The following is a 15,611-nucleotide window of genomic DNA, read 5'->3' as shown; positions in this document are numbered from 1 at the left end:
TTCCAGGTCACCGCATACCTCACTGAAAGTGGGGAACCACTTCAGAGGAGGCTGGGAGATGGATCACTAGAGAAGCCAGAAGTCCCTGCCTCAGGGTTGGTGCCCACCCCAGCACTGATGTCTGGGTGTCCCGAGACAGCAACAGAGGGACAGAGGGCAGAGGTCTGGGAGTTCATGTGCAGCACCCAGAGAGGGGGGCCTTGAATGGGGGGTCGGCAGGTGGTCTGTGGACACTGAGCATAAGCCTCATGAGCTCGAGGGAGTCTCTGAGCAGGGCAAGGAAGGAGATGGGGCAATGGGTCTGGAAAAGGCACAATGGCAGAGACAACAAGCATGATGGGTTAAACGCCAGGGCTGCCTCTCCTGTTCTTGGCTAGCGGAAGCATACACGGCCCAAGGGAGGGTGAAGAAGCCCCCCTCTCCACCAGTGAAGGATTCTGAAATTCCTGTCAACGGGAAATCACAACATGTTTAGTAAGATTTGGAAAGTGGAACATGGTGACATTTCATACACTACAGAAGTGAGGACCACTTCATACCCAGCTCTGTTAGTCACGGCTCTCCAGAGAAACAGAACACACATACGGAAGAGGAGATTTATCATGGGAGTTGGCTTTTCTGATTATGGGGCCTGGGATATGCCACCATCTGCCATCCATCGTAAGCTGGAGAACCAGGAAAGCCGGTTGTGTAATTGAGTCCAAATCTGAAGGCCTGAGAACCAGGAGCTTTGATGTCCAAGGACAGAAGACCATGCCCCAGAGCAAGAAGAGGGCATTCACCTTTCCTCCACTTTTTTGTTCTATTCCAGGCTGTCAAAGGATTGGATGCCCACCCACACTGGAGAGGGCAGATCTTCTCTACCTAGTCTGATTCAAATGCCAATCTCTTCTGGAAACACCCTCACAGACACATTCAGAAATAATGCTTTACCAGTTGTCTGGGCATCCCTTAGCCCGGTCAAGCTGACACACAAAATTAACCATCACACCAGTACAATGTTAGGGAACTGTAGGGAGTGTGTTAATAGATACGACCTCTTTGAAGATCAGTCTGACATTATATATTAAGGGTCTTAACCATGTTCAAGCTCTTTGATCCTGTACAATCCCAGTGTCAGGAACCTAGCCCAAGGACACAACTTCACAATCTTATCCACAAAGATTTCTGTTGTTTGTTTATCACAGGAAAAAACAGGAGACGACCTAAGTGGCCAGTATAGGGACCATGGTCTTTCTCCTCGTATTTCTGCCTCAGTGACTAGAACAGTTCTGCCTTCTCAGAGAAGGACTAGGGACTACACTCCTGCACTCTATCCCCCACTCCTTCACATCCACGGGTAGGGTGTGACTTATCCGGCGGGGGAGAAATGATAACCCACGGGTCATCTGCTATCTGCCAGGACCACCCAGGTAGGTGGCAGCCCGCCATGCTCTCTAGTGCGTGCTGATGGCCACGCCAAGTCTCGATCTGCAGGCCCAGCCCTCTGCATTATCAGATATAAGGAAGAAAGCGTGGTTTCAGCTTCATTTTTATGCAGCACAAACATGTGTCCCTACCAGTAATAAAGTGGACACTGTATTTTAATTCCTGTCTGGTGCTCATCCTTCACAGAATAGCGGCGAGGAGTGGCTGTGCTCACCCCAGAGCATGCCCACCCATGGTTCGCTGAGAACAGTCCAAAGAAGGGGTCCTGGAAACCAGTGTCAGAGGGCAGGAGGGGGCCTCTTGAAGTAGCCACAGCAGCTGGGGCAGGCTGACTCACAGCGGCTTCTAATATGCCGGAGCCATGTAAATAGCGGGCTGGCCTGGCCAACTATGGCACGACTGGAGTGTGACATTTGAGTCACAGGGAGGCTCTGGCTGGCGTCGTCCAGCCCTGGTCATATGGCCCTCTGTGACCGTGACCTACCCAAGCAGAGCTAGAACACTGGCTTTGCAGAAATAGCCTGAGACAGATATTGAATTATTGGAGAAAGAGAGTTTTTCTCCTAGACAGTGTAAAATACATAATTCTGGTCCAAAAATGCATCCGTTCAAGAATGACTTATTTTCTAGAACACCATCATTTCGAACTCTGTGGCTCCTTGGGTTCCTGAGATTTCCATTGTTTTTCTGGCACGTTGGGTTTTACGTGGTCCTGAGGGATGGAGGGGGAGACAACATTTGGTCCTTGGTCCTAAGTCCGCAGGTGACCACTGAGACATTTGCTGCCTCTGTCTGTGTGGCTCCGTTTTGATTTAGCGGCTATCTCAAAGTGCTGTTTTTTGAAGAATGAACTTTGGTTGTGTCTAGACCAATTTGAAAAGGTGGGAGAAGTAAATTTCTTTTGAGAGAGAGAGAGTGAGCGAGCACCCAGTGGAGTCCATTGCAGGACTCCATCTCATGACCCATGAGATCATGACCTGAACCGAAATCAAGAGTCGGACGCTTAACCGACTGAGCCACCCAGGCGCTCCTCAGGCTAAGTCCATTTCTGCCCATTCTGAAGTAGTATATAGTACCACAGTTAACCCAACTGAGTTTTACACTGAGTGAGGAGAACTTGACAACAACCACAGCCTTGGGAAGACAAATCAAGAACCCCTTCTGTCCTGCCTCCCCTTCCCCATATCCTATCCAGTCTCTACCACAGTGCCGGGCTAGGTGGGGGGAATCTGTATTGTCCAATGCACCGGGTCTGGGACAACTGCGGTGGCACTGGATTTATTTGGGTTTTCTAAGTTCTGTGGGCCTGGGGCTGGTAATATATTGGTTGTACCACTGACTCCTTGAAAAAGTGGGACATAGAAGAAACTTGGGGTTGGATCGGTTTGCCTAAGGAGTATACCTCTTCTCACAAGACTCTAGACATCAGCTTCTGGAGAAAACCCAGGCTCCTGATTGAGATCCTGCTCAAACAGTGAAGGTAAGAAATTAGGGAGGGTCAGGCACCTGGGTGGCTCAGATGGTTAACCGTCTGTCTTCGGCTCAGGTCATGATCCCAGGGTCCCAGAGGAGCCCCGTATCAGGCTCCTCGGTCAGCAGGGAATCGGCTTCTCCCTCTCCCTCTGCCGGCTGCTCCCCCTGCTTGTGCTCTTTCACTCTCTCTCTCCCAAATAAATAAATACAATTTATAAATTTTTTTAAAAGATTTTATTTATTTGACAGACAGAAATCAGAAGTAGGCAGAGAGGCAGGCAGAGAGAAAAGAGGGGGAAACAGGCTTCCCGCTGAGCAGAGAGCCTGATGTGGGGCTTGATCCCAGAACCCCGGGATCATGACCTAAGCTGAAGGCAAAGCCTTATCCCACTGAGCCACCCAGGTGCCCCCAAATTTATATATGTTTATTAAAAATAAAATAAAATTAGGGAGGGAAGAATTTGGGATTTGATTTAAGTGATTTCATATTTGGACTTTCGTCATGAAATTCTTGTTGAGAATCTAATTACTGGAGGGGATTTTGTGAAAATGGTTAACTTTATACTACTGACATTCTGGGGCTATTTTATGCTATTATTTGGGCTTACTGTAAAACGCAGTGTCCTTCAAACATTTTTCTTGAATTGGAACACGCAGCAGGGAAATGCATTACGGATTCTGGCCCTTTAACTGAAGCACAGTTTTTACAAAATAAAAACCTCTCAGCTGGGGTTCCCATGAAAGCAAAGCCTGCGACAAAGACTTGTGTGTAGGCAGTTTATTTGGAAAGTGACATTAGGAAGGCGTGGGCAGCAAGGGAGCAAAACTGAGAAGAGCCAACGCAGGCCTGCGTTACCGAGGGCACCGTTGCCATGGCGACTGCAGCTCAGTCTCCGGAGACCTCCTCCGATGCTGAATAAATTCAGCTCACAACCGCTCTGTTGGGGGATGGATGCCTGCCCCACAGTGAGCTCCACGGTGTCCTTTGGGTGTTGACGTCCTCTCTCTCCAGGGTGCACTGCTGAGTGGCCCCTGTGTGGACCTGATCACGAGTGCATCAGTGGCTGGAGTCAGGGGTGGAACGGGAAGGATCTGCCATGGCCACAAGAGGTGTTCAATCACGGGTTTATCAAGTGCAGTGCCGTATCCTATGCTAATTCCTTCTCACAAGTGCGCCCACAGACACACACACACACACACACACTCTAGCTGAGGCCCACTAAGCAGTGGTTCTCAAAGTGTGGCCTGGAGACCCTGTTTCAGGGGGTCGTGAGGTCAAAACCAATTTTACAAAACCACTAAGATGCTATATCTCTCTTCCGCTCTCATTCTCACAAGTGTGCAGTGGTTTTCCAGAGGCTTTGTGACGTGTGGTATTGGCATGGGTTGAACACAGAAGGAGACAGGAGAACCCAGCTGTCTTCCAGTAACCTAGACTTTTGAAGAGTTTTGCAAAAACGCAAAAACAATTCTACGGGTCTTGTTTTAGAAATTTGAAATTTAGAAATTTAGAAATTAGAAATTTGTTTTAGAAAATATAGTTGTCATAAAATGCTATTTAAATATATCAAAATGTAATGAGTTTAGTATTTATAAACAAATGTTTTTAAAATTCCTCTTCTAATTTCGAAATATAATCCACATATATGAATGCTCTTTGGGAACACTATGAGTGTTAAGGGGGTCCTGAGAATTTTAAAAAATGGTGAGAATCGCTCCACTAAACTGACCAGGACCCTGGAAACAACTGCAGCCCACGATCTGAGAAACACAATCTCTAACGAGCTATAAGAACGATGTGCTTGGCAGAGAGAGTCAATTATCATATGGTTTCACTTATTTGTGGAGCATAACAAATAGCATGGAGGACAAGGGGAGATGGAGAGGAGAAGGGAGTTGAGGGAAATTGGAAGGGGAGGTGAACCATGAGAGACTATGGACTCTGAAAAACGATCTGAGAATTTTGAAGGGGTGGGGGGTGGGAGGTTGGGGGCACCAGGTGGTGGGTATTGTAGAGGGCACGGATTGCATGGAGCACTGGGTGTGGTGCAAAAATAATGAATACTGTTATGCTGAAAAAATAAAAAATTAATTAAAAAAAAAAAAAAAGAACGATGTGTTGGGGAAACAGAATGAGAAATTACTAGGAGGCCAGAGGTGAGGTGGGGTACTGGAGTTAATTAAGGGCCTTTTCTGACCCATTTCAAAACCTTTTTAGGCCTATCACTGGCCAGAAGGAAATACAAAGGGATGATGCTGATCCGGGAAGGAATGCCACAAAGGTGAAAGGACCGCTCTGGTAACTATCCATTCTTCCAAAGAAACAGCCAGTCTCCCGGCTGACCACAGGTTGTTAAATCCAATAGATTAAGGCAGGCAGTTCTCAATCCTGGCTGTGTGTTAAGTGTCCGGGAGTCAGTAAAAGCTATCCCTCCTTGGGCCCCTTTCCAGACCAATGAATTAAAATTTCTGGGGATAGTGGGACACCTGGGTGGCTCAGTAGGTTGAGTGTCTGCTTTCAGCTCAGGTCATGATCCCAGGGTCCTGGAATCGAGTCCTGCATCAGGCTCCCTGCTCAGTGGGGAGTTTGTTTCTCTCTCCCTGCTGCTCCCCCTGCTTGTGCTTGCCCACTCACTCTCTGACAAATAAATAAATAAAATATTAAAAGAAAATTTCTGGGGATGGGGCATAGGCACTGTTCTTTACCTTTTTACTGATGTGTAAGTTACATCAAGGGCACAGATCTTGGGTGGGGGAATGGGTGGAACAGCTCAAGGGAATCAAGAGGCACAAACTTCTTATAAAATAAGCCACAGGGATGTAGTGTACAGCATAGGGGATATAGTCAATGACACTGTAGTGAATGTATATGGTGACAGATGGTAACTAACCCTATTGGGGTGAGCATTTTGTAATGTATAAAAGTATCGAACTGCTCCCTTGTACACCTGAAATTCATATAATATGGTATGTCAGCTATGAGTCACTTTTTTTTTTTTAAAAGATTTTATTTTTTATTTATTTGACAGAGATCACGAGTATGCAGAGAGGCAGGCAGAGAGAGGAGGAAGCAGCCTCCTTGCTGAGCAGAGAGCCTGATGCGGGGGCTCGATCCCAGGACCCTGAGATCATGAGACCTGACCCTGAGCCACCCAGGCCCCGCTATGATTCACTTTTAAGAAGCACAAGTTAAATATTAAGGTTATGCTTCTGTTACAGCCAAGTAACTGCAACCCAGACCTTTAAGCTCCCAGTAGGTTCCCTCATGCCTCTCCTGGTTAATATTGCTATTGTATATTTATCACCAAAGGTTTGTTTTTCCTGATTTTGAGTTTCATATAAATGGAATAATACACTATATATTCTTCTATGTCTGTCTTTTCCCCCAACATGTGTGTGTGATATTCATTCATGCTGTTAGGTAGAGCAGTAATTAGTTCTTGTTGCATGGCTGTGGGGTTTTCAACTGTAAAAACAGGTATTTTATTGTTTATTTACCCTTCTCCTGGATGGAGCCAACTGGTCCTCTCAAACCGCTCTGAAGTGTGGGGACATGCTCCTACCACAGAAATACAGGAGCTGGGACAAATGACAGACTAGAAATAGACTCGCATCACCTGTCTTATGCTTACAAGGCAGGGATATGATTATTGAAATGGAAGTCCTAGTTTTCTCAACTATTTAAAATTAATAGTTTTTTTTTTCTCTTTACAGGAGGTATAGTCAAATCTGCACGAAAATGTGTGGCTCTGCTCCTGTGCAGAGATTTAGGGTGTCAAAAGTTAGAAGGCCTAGGATGCTCGAGGAGCTGAGATTTGGTCCCACTGGCCAACTGTGAGTACAGCCCTGCTAAGTTACATTTGGTTATTTTTAAAACTTAATTCTATCTCAGCTTCTCAATATCACACAGACACAACCATGTATTAAAAAGGAGTCACTCAAACTAATTCATAGACTGTATCCTCCAACCCCTTCAACTACACTTTCCCCAAATACTGTCTGGTTCATTAAAAGGCATAACCATCTACTCAGCTCACTGAGCCAGAGACCCCAGGAAGACCCTCTGATCACAACTTCTCCCAGCAGCGACCCACTCCACACAATCAGATCCACACACCCTGTCCGTCACCTGTGTCTCCGACACAGGCTGCCGAGTGACCCGCTTGTCCCCAGCCCCACTGCCGCCACTGTGCTGGAGCGGGCCCCTTACTTCCAAACTCCTGCCCCACCCCAACTCTCCCTCCTGAATCCATCCTCTATCCACCAGCCTGAGCAACTTTCTCAAGACATCCATGGGGCCAGGTCATGCCTTTCCTTAAAGCCTCCCTATAGCTCAGAAGCGAGAGGGCCTCCAACTCACCTCACTGACACTTGAGTCTAGACTTCCTATGTTCACCTACAAAGCCCCGTGTGGTAGTGTGGTGGGGCTGGGCCTCTCCACCTTGGGCAGTGTACCCGAGGCCCCTGCTGGCCTTCCGTCCTCAGGACACACTGAGCTCCTTCCCACCTGGAGGCCTCTGCCCCCCGCTGCTTCATACCTGCAATCTCTCCCATCTCCAATCCTTCTCATAGGCTCTTGCTTTTGCTAATTAAATTTCAACCTCAACTGCCTCTCTCTCAACAGCCTTCCCTGACCACCCAAGCTAAAGTAGTCATCCCTTTACTTTCTAGAACATTATACTATCTTGATTCTTTGCATAGCACTCATTAAATAATACTGATTTATTTGCTTAGTCTGTCTCAATCTGCCCCTGAAATGCGAGCTCTTTCGGAAGGAATCTTATCCTTGCTACATCCAGAAAAATACCTCGGAAATAAGTATTCAACAAATGTTTCTGTCTTAGACACAAATATGATGCAAAAACACACAAACTAAACGTACCCCTCTCCCAAATCTAAGAGTTTGAATTCTGGGCCTTGAAGAAAAAACAGCGGGAAGGACATAATTGCCATTTAAAAATCACAACATGAATGCTTCTCTGGAGGTACTTCTTGCTTTTACTAATACTTATTTCTTAAGAAGTCTGCTATATAGTAATGCAGTATTTTATTTATTCTGTTCATTCAAGAACATTCAAGAAATGTTCATTCAAGAACATTTATAATATTTGTAATATTTATATTTATAACATTAATAGAACTTAATCTAAGAAACAACAAATTTTTTTTAACACTTCAATATTGGGTATGAGAGAAAGTCAAAATAATTATGGTCAAAATTATTACATCAAAAACTTAAGCGTAAATGTTTGGTGTTAGTCTACATGCAATTTACTTTTTGGCATACGGTTCTTTGGTTGCAAGGAAGAACATTTGGTTTACTTCACTAATAGGAATATCTCTTAATGCTGGGATGGCCTCTTCTTGGTATTTCTTCTCCTGCTGATTTTTAGCATAGTTATCTGTTGGAAGAGGACAAAAAGCTCTGCTTACCCAAGCAGTTTCTTCTACCATTTTTGTAGTTTACAGAAATGCACTGAATACTTTGCTAGGCTAATATCTGCATAATGACAAATATCATGTTTAATATAATTAAAAGATTACTTAAATTCTCTCTTTTGAAGAAATGTCCCAAATAGAATAAAAATCAGGAAAGTACTTTCTGCATCTTTAACTAGGATAAGAAATGAACATTTCATTCAATTGTACAATAATGATTAAAGTTCCACCTGCACATTTCTCATAGGGACAGAATTACACCCAGGCTTAGAAAATATATTTAACCCAACACCGCCAAACGGTTAAATCATTTGGTACAATCATCCATGCAAACTTAACAAGGTCCCCTCTTTGCACAAGTCGTCTATTTGCTGGAATTTTAGGCAAGACGACAAGGGAATACAGTATTTTATCGGAAAGCAATATAAAAATACTAGAACTGGTTTTCAAAGTACATTGTATAGGCTCATAAAAAAAGGTTTTGAAAATTAAAAAAAAAAAAATCAGACCAAGCAACTTAAAAAACACTTCATTTCCTCGAATCTAAGCATGGTCAGGAATTTAATTTACTTTATTCTTTAGACTTAGAGGAATTAAAAAAAAGCCACAAAGACATACTGTGGCTCTTCCATCTACATAACTGGGGTCAGGTGTGTACAAGGATCCTGAGGAGCATGCGTATTCTCAAATCCCTCTATCAGACAAGGTCTGGGTGGACCTACCTGCCATTCTTTGATCAACACTGCCCGTTTAGGATAAAATATGTTTTTCTTGGGCACAGTTGCTAAGGAACATATTATATACTTGTGGTCTTTTTTTTTTTTTTTTTTTTAAAGATTCCATTTATTTATTTGACAGAGAGAGATCACAAGTAGGCAGAGAGGCAGGCAGAGGGAGAGGGAGAAGCAGGCTCCCCACTGAGCAGAGAAACCGATGTGAGCCTTGATTCCAGGACCCTGAGATCATGACCTGAGCCGAAGGCAGCGGCTTAACCCACTGAGCCACCCAGGCGCCCTATACTTGTGGTCTTTATGGGAAAATACACCTGCTGACTGGTGCTATAAGTAGCATATTTATCAGAATTGGTTTCTGCCACATCAACATTTCCTCTGGTATAACTTTGTATTTATTTCTCCTACATTCTTTTTCTTGTGCTGATATGTGTCACCTACTATAGCCTATTCTTGGTGGCTTTTCTTGATAAAACTGCTAATACCTTGCTCTCCTGTCCCCCTCCCCAACACTGCCAGCACTTCCCTTTGGTAGACATTTACCTGTGATTGTATGAATGGAGTTGAGTGGAGAAGTACTCATCATGTTTATTCCAAATAAGAGTACGTAACCAATTACTATAGTAATGAGGAGGTAGACAGGCAATGCAACTGCCCAGTATCTGTAGAAGAAAATATTAAAGAAAATAATAAACTGCCCGAAGAGTCATCATTCTCAAGAGACCATCACCGAGTTAACATGCATTTTTAAGTCTGATTTTTTTTAATTAAAAATAATACATATATTTACAAGACAGTGAAATCATTCTACAAGGCTTGTAATGAAAAGCTGCAATCCTGGCCGCGAATCCTGGCCGCGATTGTATCGTGGTTAGTACTCTGCATTGTAAAAAGCTGCAATCCTGCATCATTCTCTACCACAGCACCCCGGAAAAAGTGGAAACTAAGTTACCTCTCCCCTGTCTGCAATCATTTCCTTGAACACTTAAAAAAAAAAAATTTATTTATTTGGCAGAGAGAGAAATCACAAGTAGACAGAGAGGCAGGCAGAGAGAGAGGGGGAAGCAGGCTCCCCCTCTGAGCAGAGAGCCCGATGCGGGGCTCGATCCCAGAACCCTGAGATCATGACCTGAGCCGAAGGCAGCTGCTCAAATGACTGAGCCACCCAGGTGCCCCACCTTGAATTCTTTTGATAATTATCTGCTCTCCCATTATTTGTTCCTGTGGGTTTATACCTTAAACATTTTTCTTGTATAGTGTTACCTTACCCAGATGTTGGGAGGAAATGGAATGTATGTTCCCTCTGCCATCCTGAATTAGAGATGTAGCAGTAATGACCTCTGAAAAGCTTTAAATTTCTATATGGCTATTTATGGATCTTAAAAGGATAAGTATTTACAATTTGGGCAGTCTTAAAGAAAAACTGTGATCCTTCAAAATAGTATTCACACATTTTTATTTAAGAAAAACATTAAACTTACTTTTGAGGCCAGTAGGTTAATCCTAAGGAATGGAGCCAAGATTCAGGAATAAATGCCCACACAAGATACAGTACTGCAGAGAGGAACAGAAACAAGAGAAAAAGCGAAGTCAATAAGGCATGCATCTAATTTAACAAGGTTTAGATAAAACAATAGGCTCGTGGGGCGCCTGTTGCCTCAGTCAGTTAAGGGTCCAATTCTCGATGGAGGCTCAGGTCATGATCTCAGGGTTGTCGGACGGAGCCCCCATTAGGTTCTGTGCTCACCACCAGAGTCTACTTAAGATTCTCTCTCTCCCTCTGGCCCTCCTCCTCATGTGTACTTTCTTGCTCCCTCTCTAAAATAAATCTTTAAACAACAACAAAAACCAAAAAGCTCTTTTGAGATTCCCCGATTACCTCAGAAATGAGTTCTCTTTTCTTTCAGTTTCCTAGCTCCTTATTTCTATCATTCTTATAGTATTTATGACACTTAACTTAGGGTAGTATATTTGAGGGATGCCTGGGTGGCTCAGTCGTTAAGCATCTGCCTTTGGCTCAGGTAATGATCCCAGGGTCCTGGGATCAAGCCCCACATCGGGCTCCCTGCTCGGCGGGGAGTCTGCTTCTCCCTCCCCCACTCCCCCTGCTGTGTTCCCTCTCTTGCTCTCTCTCTGTCAAATAAATAAATAAAATCTTTAAAAAAGTAGTATATTTGCATTGCTATGAGACAGATCTCTAGAACTTTAGCATCCTGCAAATCTAAAGCTCTATCCCCATTAAACAACTCCACTTCCCCATTACTCCCTTTTTTTAAAACATGTCTTAACTCTCACACTGTATTTGAAGCAATTTAAGGGCAGAAATCACGTCTTAGCAATTGTTGTGATCCTTACAGCACCTAGCAATTTTCCCTCTGTATAATGGCTGTTCAATACTTCATTACCCCAGGGCTGAAATGACTATAGATACCGGTTGCTTAAAGGTGAATCTATCTACTACCTTGTTCTGATCTACCTCATGATGGGCTTCTGCCTCATCTCCCAGAATACTATGTTATTTCCCTCAAGCTCAGTCTTTGTGGAATGCTTTATTGTTAACTTGTAAAAATAACAGCTAACATCCAAGCACTCACTGTGGGCTCCCCACACTTCAAAGCATTTCACATGCATTATTTAATTTAATCCTTAAAACAATCCTATGATATGTATGCTATTTTTATAGAGGAGTAAATGAAATGAAATAAAGTCTTAGAAATGTTACATCCTCTGCCCGACGTAAAGGGCAGAGACAAATTTCAAACTATCTCTGTTGATGATGATGTAGGATTCATATTCTACATCAGAAGCATAAGAAACAGCAGTGAACCCAAAAGGCATGGTCTCTGGCCTTCCCAAGCTTAAAATCTAGGGGAGGGGAATAGAGACGAGTAAATGGACATTTTCATTCCACTGTGATAAGTGTGAATGTGTAATAAAAGATGATACAGGAGCACGTAAGAAGGCTCTTAGCCCACACTGGCACTGATGGAGGTGATGTTAATGGTCAGAAAAGATTTCCTGGAGGAAGTGACTATCAGTAGGGGATTAGCCAGATCAAAAATATGTATGTCTGGGGGCTGCAGATGAGGAAGGAAGGAAATAGGAGAAAATGGTGTTCGCTGCCATGATCCACAGGGAGAGTGTGAGGGATCTGGTGAGGGATTTGGTGTGACTGGATGGTAGAGAGAAAAGATGGCATGGGACAGGCTTGTAACTTGTAGATAGCTTTTAAGATGGATGAAATACAAAGAGCAGGGAAACACCATATAAATTCATAAATGGAAGTAATTGACGTTAATTAAATCAATGAATGAGAATTTATTGAACATCTACTTTATGCCAGGCGCTATGTAAAAAAAAGTCAAGACTATATAGAAATACTTATCAATCTTTTGCATTGTTTTAAGTGCTTTACATTAATTAATTAATTAATCAATTAATTAATCCTCACAGCTGCCCTAAAAGGCAGCACAGTGAAGTCGACCCAGTGTCTGGGTTCAAATTCCAGCTCTTATCAGTTACTGGCTGTATGACCTTTGGCACATTCCTAAAACCTCATGCCTCAGGATCATCATTGATAAAATAAAGGACAGAAATAACAATACCTACCTCACAGGGCTGTCTTGCACATCATAAACATTCAATAAACATTGTCACCACCCTTTTACAGATGAGGAGTCTGAAGGTTCAAGAGCTTGGGCAAATGGTACCAGGTGACACAGCTAGTCCCTGGAGGAGTCAGGATTTGAACTCAAGTCACAACTTCTTTACTCCCTACACTACCCTTGCCAACAGCATGGTTGGCTGTACCAATACGGTCAGGGTTCAGAAACACTACCACTCCCTCACCTCCCTGGTTTCCACAAAATTCCAAAAAGTTGGATGGGGGCACCCAATTTTCTCCCTCTTGTTTTCCTTTATAATTCCCATATCCTTTAGAGGAGAGATGTGGAGCCTCCTGTGTGACCCTGGGCACATCAGTGTCTCAGCGAGCATCAGTTTCCTTATCTGGAAAACAGGATCTTCTGGGAACTAAGCCAGATCTAGGGCTCTAAAGTGCACATGGCTTCTCTAGCCTAATTCTCTTGGCTTCTTGCCTCCCACAGGCTGCACCTGCACCAACTTACTCACTCTAAACCCTTCATTCAAAACCTTCCCACATCTTCCTTCTCGCTGCCGAGGAGAAAGCTAAACCCTGTTTCCTAGTCTGATTTCATGTTGCTCTACTGGGTTCCCATGGCTCTTTTCACGCTGTTAATTGTAGATTCCATTGTCTGTCTTGTCCAGAAGACTATGACCACAGAGATGTTGAACCACAGGGACCAGGTTTCATTCACTTTGCAATCCTGTCTGGTGCTGTATAAATAATTTCTTGAGATTACTTACACTAGTGTCGGGCATATAAAATACCAAACACAAGTTCTCTTTAGGTTTTCTTAGAAAAAGACATAAGTAGAAAGAATCACAGTTCATTATGTGCACATTCTAAGAACAAATGCTGTAATTTCCTTGTCCTTGAACAGCAGAAAAGAGGTCCTGGCCATCCATCAGGAAAGTACTTACTGAAGCCAAATTGGGAGCTTAAGAAAAGAACAAAGCCATAAATCGCTCTTTCTGGCAATGGCGACGGTGAATTTTCCACCATTTTCCCTGTGGCTTTAGACAATCTGCGGGAAAGAAACACAATCATCGTCAGTGACTCACTCCCCTTCATCACTGGTCTGTTGTAGCCTCATCGCTTTGCTACGGGGACAGCCTCTGCAGTTTCCTTGCCTAAGCCACTGCACACCGCCTCCCTGCGCACACACCTCCAACACACACCGCTAGCACGCGTGCACGAGCCCCCCCCCCCGACCTCGCGTGCGCGCGCACACAAGCGCACACCCAGAGCGCGCGCACCCTGCAGGGCAGGGGAGGGGAGGGCAGAGAAAGGACGAAAGCCGTTCCTAGCTTGCAGGTTTCGCCTGCCTGCGGAAAGGGCTTGGCATGGCCGGCTCGGGGCACGCGCGCCTCCTCCCCAGGTCCGGTCCACCGTGCCCGGGACCAGGCCCTGTCCTCTCCGGGTAGTTTCAGTTTCTTATTCAAGGGTTGTGGGGTAGGGGAGGCCCTCGCTTCTCAGGCCCCTCCCGACAGCTCGGCCACTTCACCGCCGAGTCCCTCGCGCAGGCGCCTTCTGGAAAACCTTCGCGGGGGCGAGAGAGGGGAAAGCTAAAGGAAAGGCCAGGTCTCTTCGGCGCCCCCCTCCCAGCCCAGGCGCAGGCGCACTGCGACCCTTGCCTGCCTAGAGCGCACGAGCACCGGGAGCCGCCGGTCGCTCTGCTCGCCGCCGCGGAAGGGAGCGGGGCTGCACGACTGCGCATGTGCGCATCCCACGTGACGGGCTTTGCCGCCTGCGCCGCCGCCCGCTCCCGCCCGCCCGCTGGCTGACGTGGAGGGCCCGAGGCGGCGGCGGCGGCGGCGGCCCGCGTCCGAGGCTCGGGGGCTGCGGGCCCCGGTGAGTGCACATCTGGCGCGCGGCAGGGCTCCCGGATGTGTCACCTTATCGCGCTGCAGCCGAGATGCCCGGGGAGAGGGGCCCTCCACACCCCCTCCGTGGGTGTGTGGTGAGTGTGGGTGTGTGCGCGTCGCCCCGCGTCGCTCGCTGTGGTGCCCCCGGTGTGTCTGCGTGGGTCGGGGCGCTGGGGGTGTGGCCGCCTTTGTCGGTCCCAGTGGGTGTGTCCCTTTTGTCTTACGGGCCCCTTCAGACTCCTTGGGCCCCTGGGGGCGTCTCTGTGAGGGTGGGAGTAGCCCCTTCGTGGGCGCATCCCCTGCTGCCCGCGCACTCTCGTCTGGAGGGTGACATCCCTGACAGGCGAGGGGTCCCTGGGTCTGGGAGTGCGGCACGCGCCTTTGTGTCCACTCCCGGCTTCTTTGTGTCGCTCGCGTTCTTGGCGACGGCGTGGGCGCCTCTGGCCCGTGTGATGGCCCCCCTTTGTGTCACCGTCCCTGTCCGGGGGGCGCGCGTCCCCCGCTCGCGTGTCCGCGCCTTCTGCAGTCGTGACCCCATCCTGGTACATCGCCCTCCCCGGTGTGCGCCCTCGCGTGTCCCCGCGCGCGTGCCGCGCCTGTGTCCTGTCGAGTGTATGATTTCCCTTGTGCGCGTTTTCATTCGCGAGTGTTCGTGAACGTTCGTGCGCGCCCCGTTCTCTGTTTTGTGCGCTTTAACATCTGCGCCACCTGTTTTCGTGAGAATGGCAGTCGAGTCCGGGGGCGGTTCCCTCCCAGGAGGGGGCCCGGGCTGGGGAATATCAACCCAGCGCTTCCCCCCTCCCTCCTCGCGGGAGCATCCTCCCTCCCCCGACGCGGGTGGGAAGGGGGGACGGAGGCGGGTCTGGCCAGCTGCTCCGTAGTGTTGACGACGTCAGGTGTGACCTGTCGAGCCGGCCTATTCTGGGAGGAATGAGGGGGGAGCCAAGGGCCAAAAATTGAGCCAACGCGTAGGTGAATTTTGGCTGGTACCAGTGCAGAGTGCCTTTTCCAGAAGAGCCGTAGATGCCCAAA

At 46.6% G+C, this 15,611-nt stretch overlaps 2 protein-coding genes across 7 annotated transcripts in view; one reads left to right on the top strand and one right to left on the bottom strand.

Annotated features, from left to right (window-relative positions):
• Positions 1 to 3,662: 3,662 nt before the first annotated feature.
• Positions 3,663 to 14,447, bottom strand: PIGP (phosphatidylinositol glycan anchor biosynthesis class P). 5 transcript variants are annotated; one of them, XM_047720003.1, is made up of 7 exons: positions 14,349 to 14,447; positions 13,635 to 13,738; positions 10,553 to 10,625; positions 9,615 to 9,733; positions 8,177 to 8,303; positions 6,400 to 6,480; positions 3,663 to 3,993 (listed from the first exon to the last, which is right to left on the bottom strand). In XM_047720003.1, the coding sequence occupies exons 1-7, from the start codon at positions 14,429 to 14,431 to the stop codon at positions 3,972 to 3,974; spliced, it is 609 nt and encodes a 202-aa protein (XP_047575959.1). In that variant the 5' UTR covers positions 14,432 to 14,447; the 3' UTR covers positions 3,663 to 3,971. The 5 variants fall into 5 exon arrangements, with proteins under 5 accessions (XP_047575959.1, XP_047575958.1, XP_047575962.1 ...); XM_047720002.1 differs by having other exon boundaries at positions 14,337 to 14,433; XM_047720006.1 differs by lacking the exon at positions 14,349 to 14,447 and adding an exon at positions 13,880 to 13,957.
• A 36-nt stretch (positions 14,448 to 14,483) lies between these two features.
• Positions 14,484 to 15,611, top strand: part of TTC3 (tetratricopeptide repeat domain 3) — a 124,625-nt gene continuing 123,497 nt past the window's right edge. Inside the window, exon 1 of one of the 2 annotated variants that reach the window (XM_047720001.1) lies at positions 14,484 to 14,674. The gene's annotated coding sequence lies outside the window, so the exon portion shown is untranslated. The remainder of the gene's footprint in view (positions 14,675 to 15,611) is intronic. The other variant, XM_047720000.1, reaches the window with a different exon arrangement.

The sequence above is a fragment of the Lutra lutra genome, chromosome 1, assembly GCF_902655055.1.
Source record: "Lutra lutra chromosome 1, mLutLut1.2, whole genome shotgun sequence".
In the NCBI taxonomy this organism is placed as follows: domain Eukaryota; kingdom Metazoa; phylum Chordata; class Mammalia; order Carnivora; family Mustelidae; genus Lutra; species Lutra lutra.
This window is presented reverse-complemented; position numbering and strand designations above follow the sequence as displayed.

What these genes read in the sequence shown, in the direction of transcription:
- PIGP (XM_047720002.1), bottom strand. Translation starts at nt 14,431, where the DNA reads ATGCGCAGTCGTGCAGCCCCGCTCCCTTCCGCGGCGGCGAGCAGAGCG. An exon ending in CTCCATTCATACAATCACAG is followed by an intron (nt 8,304 to 9,614) that starts GTAAATGTCTAC and finishes CTCTTCCAACAG; the next exon opens with ATAACTATGCTAAAAATCAG. An exon ending in TGGCTCCATCCAGGAGAAGG is followed by an intron (nt 3,994 to 6,399) that starts GTAAATAAACAA and finishes TGGCCATGGCAG; the next exon opens with ATCCTTCCCGTTCCACCCCT.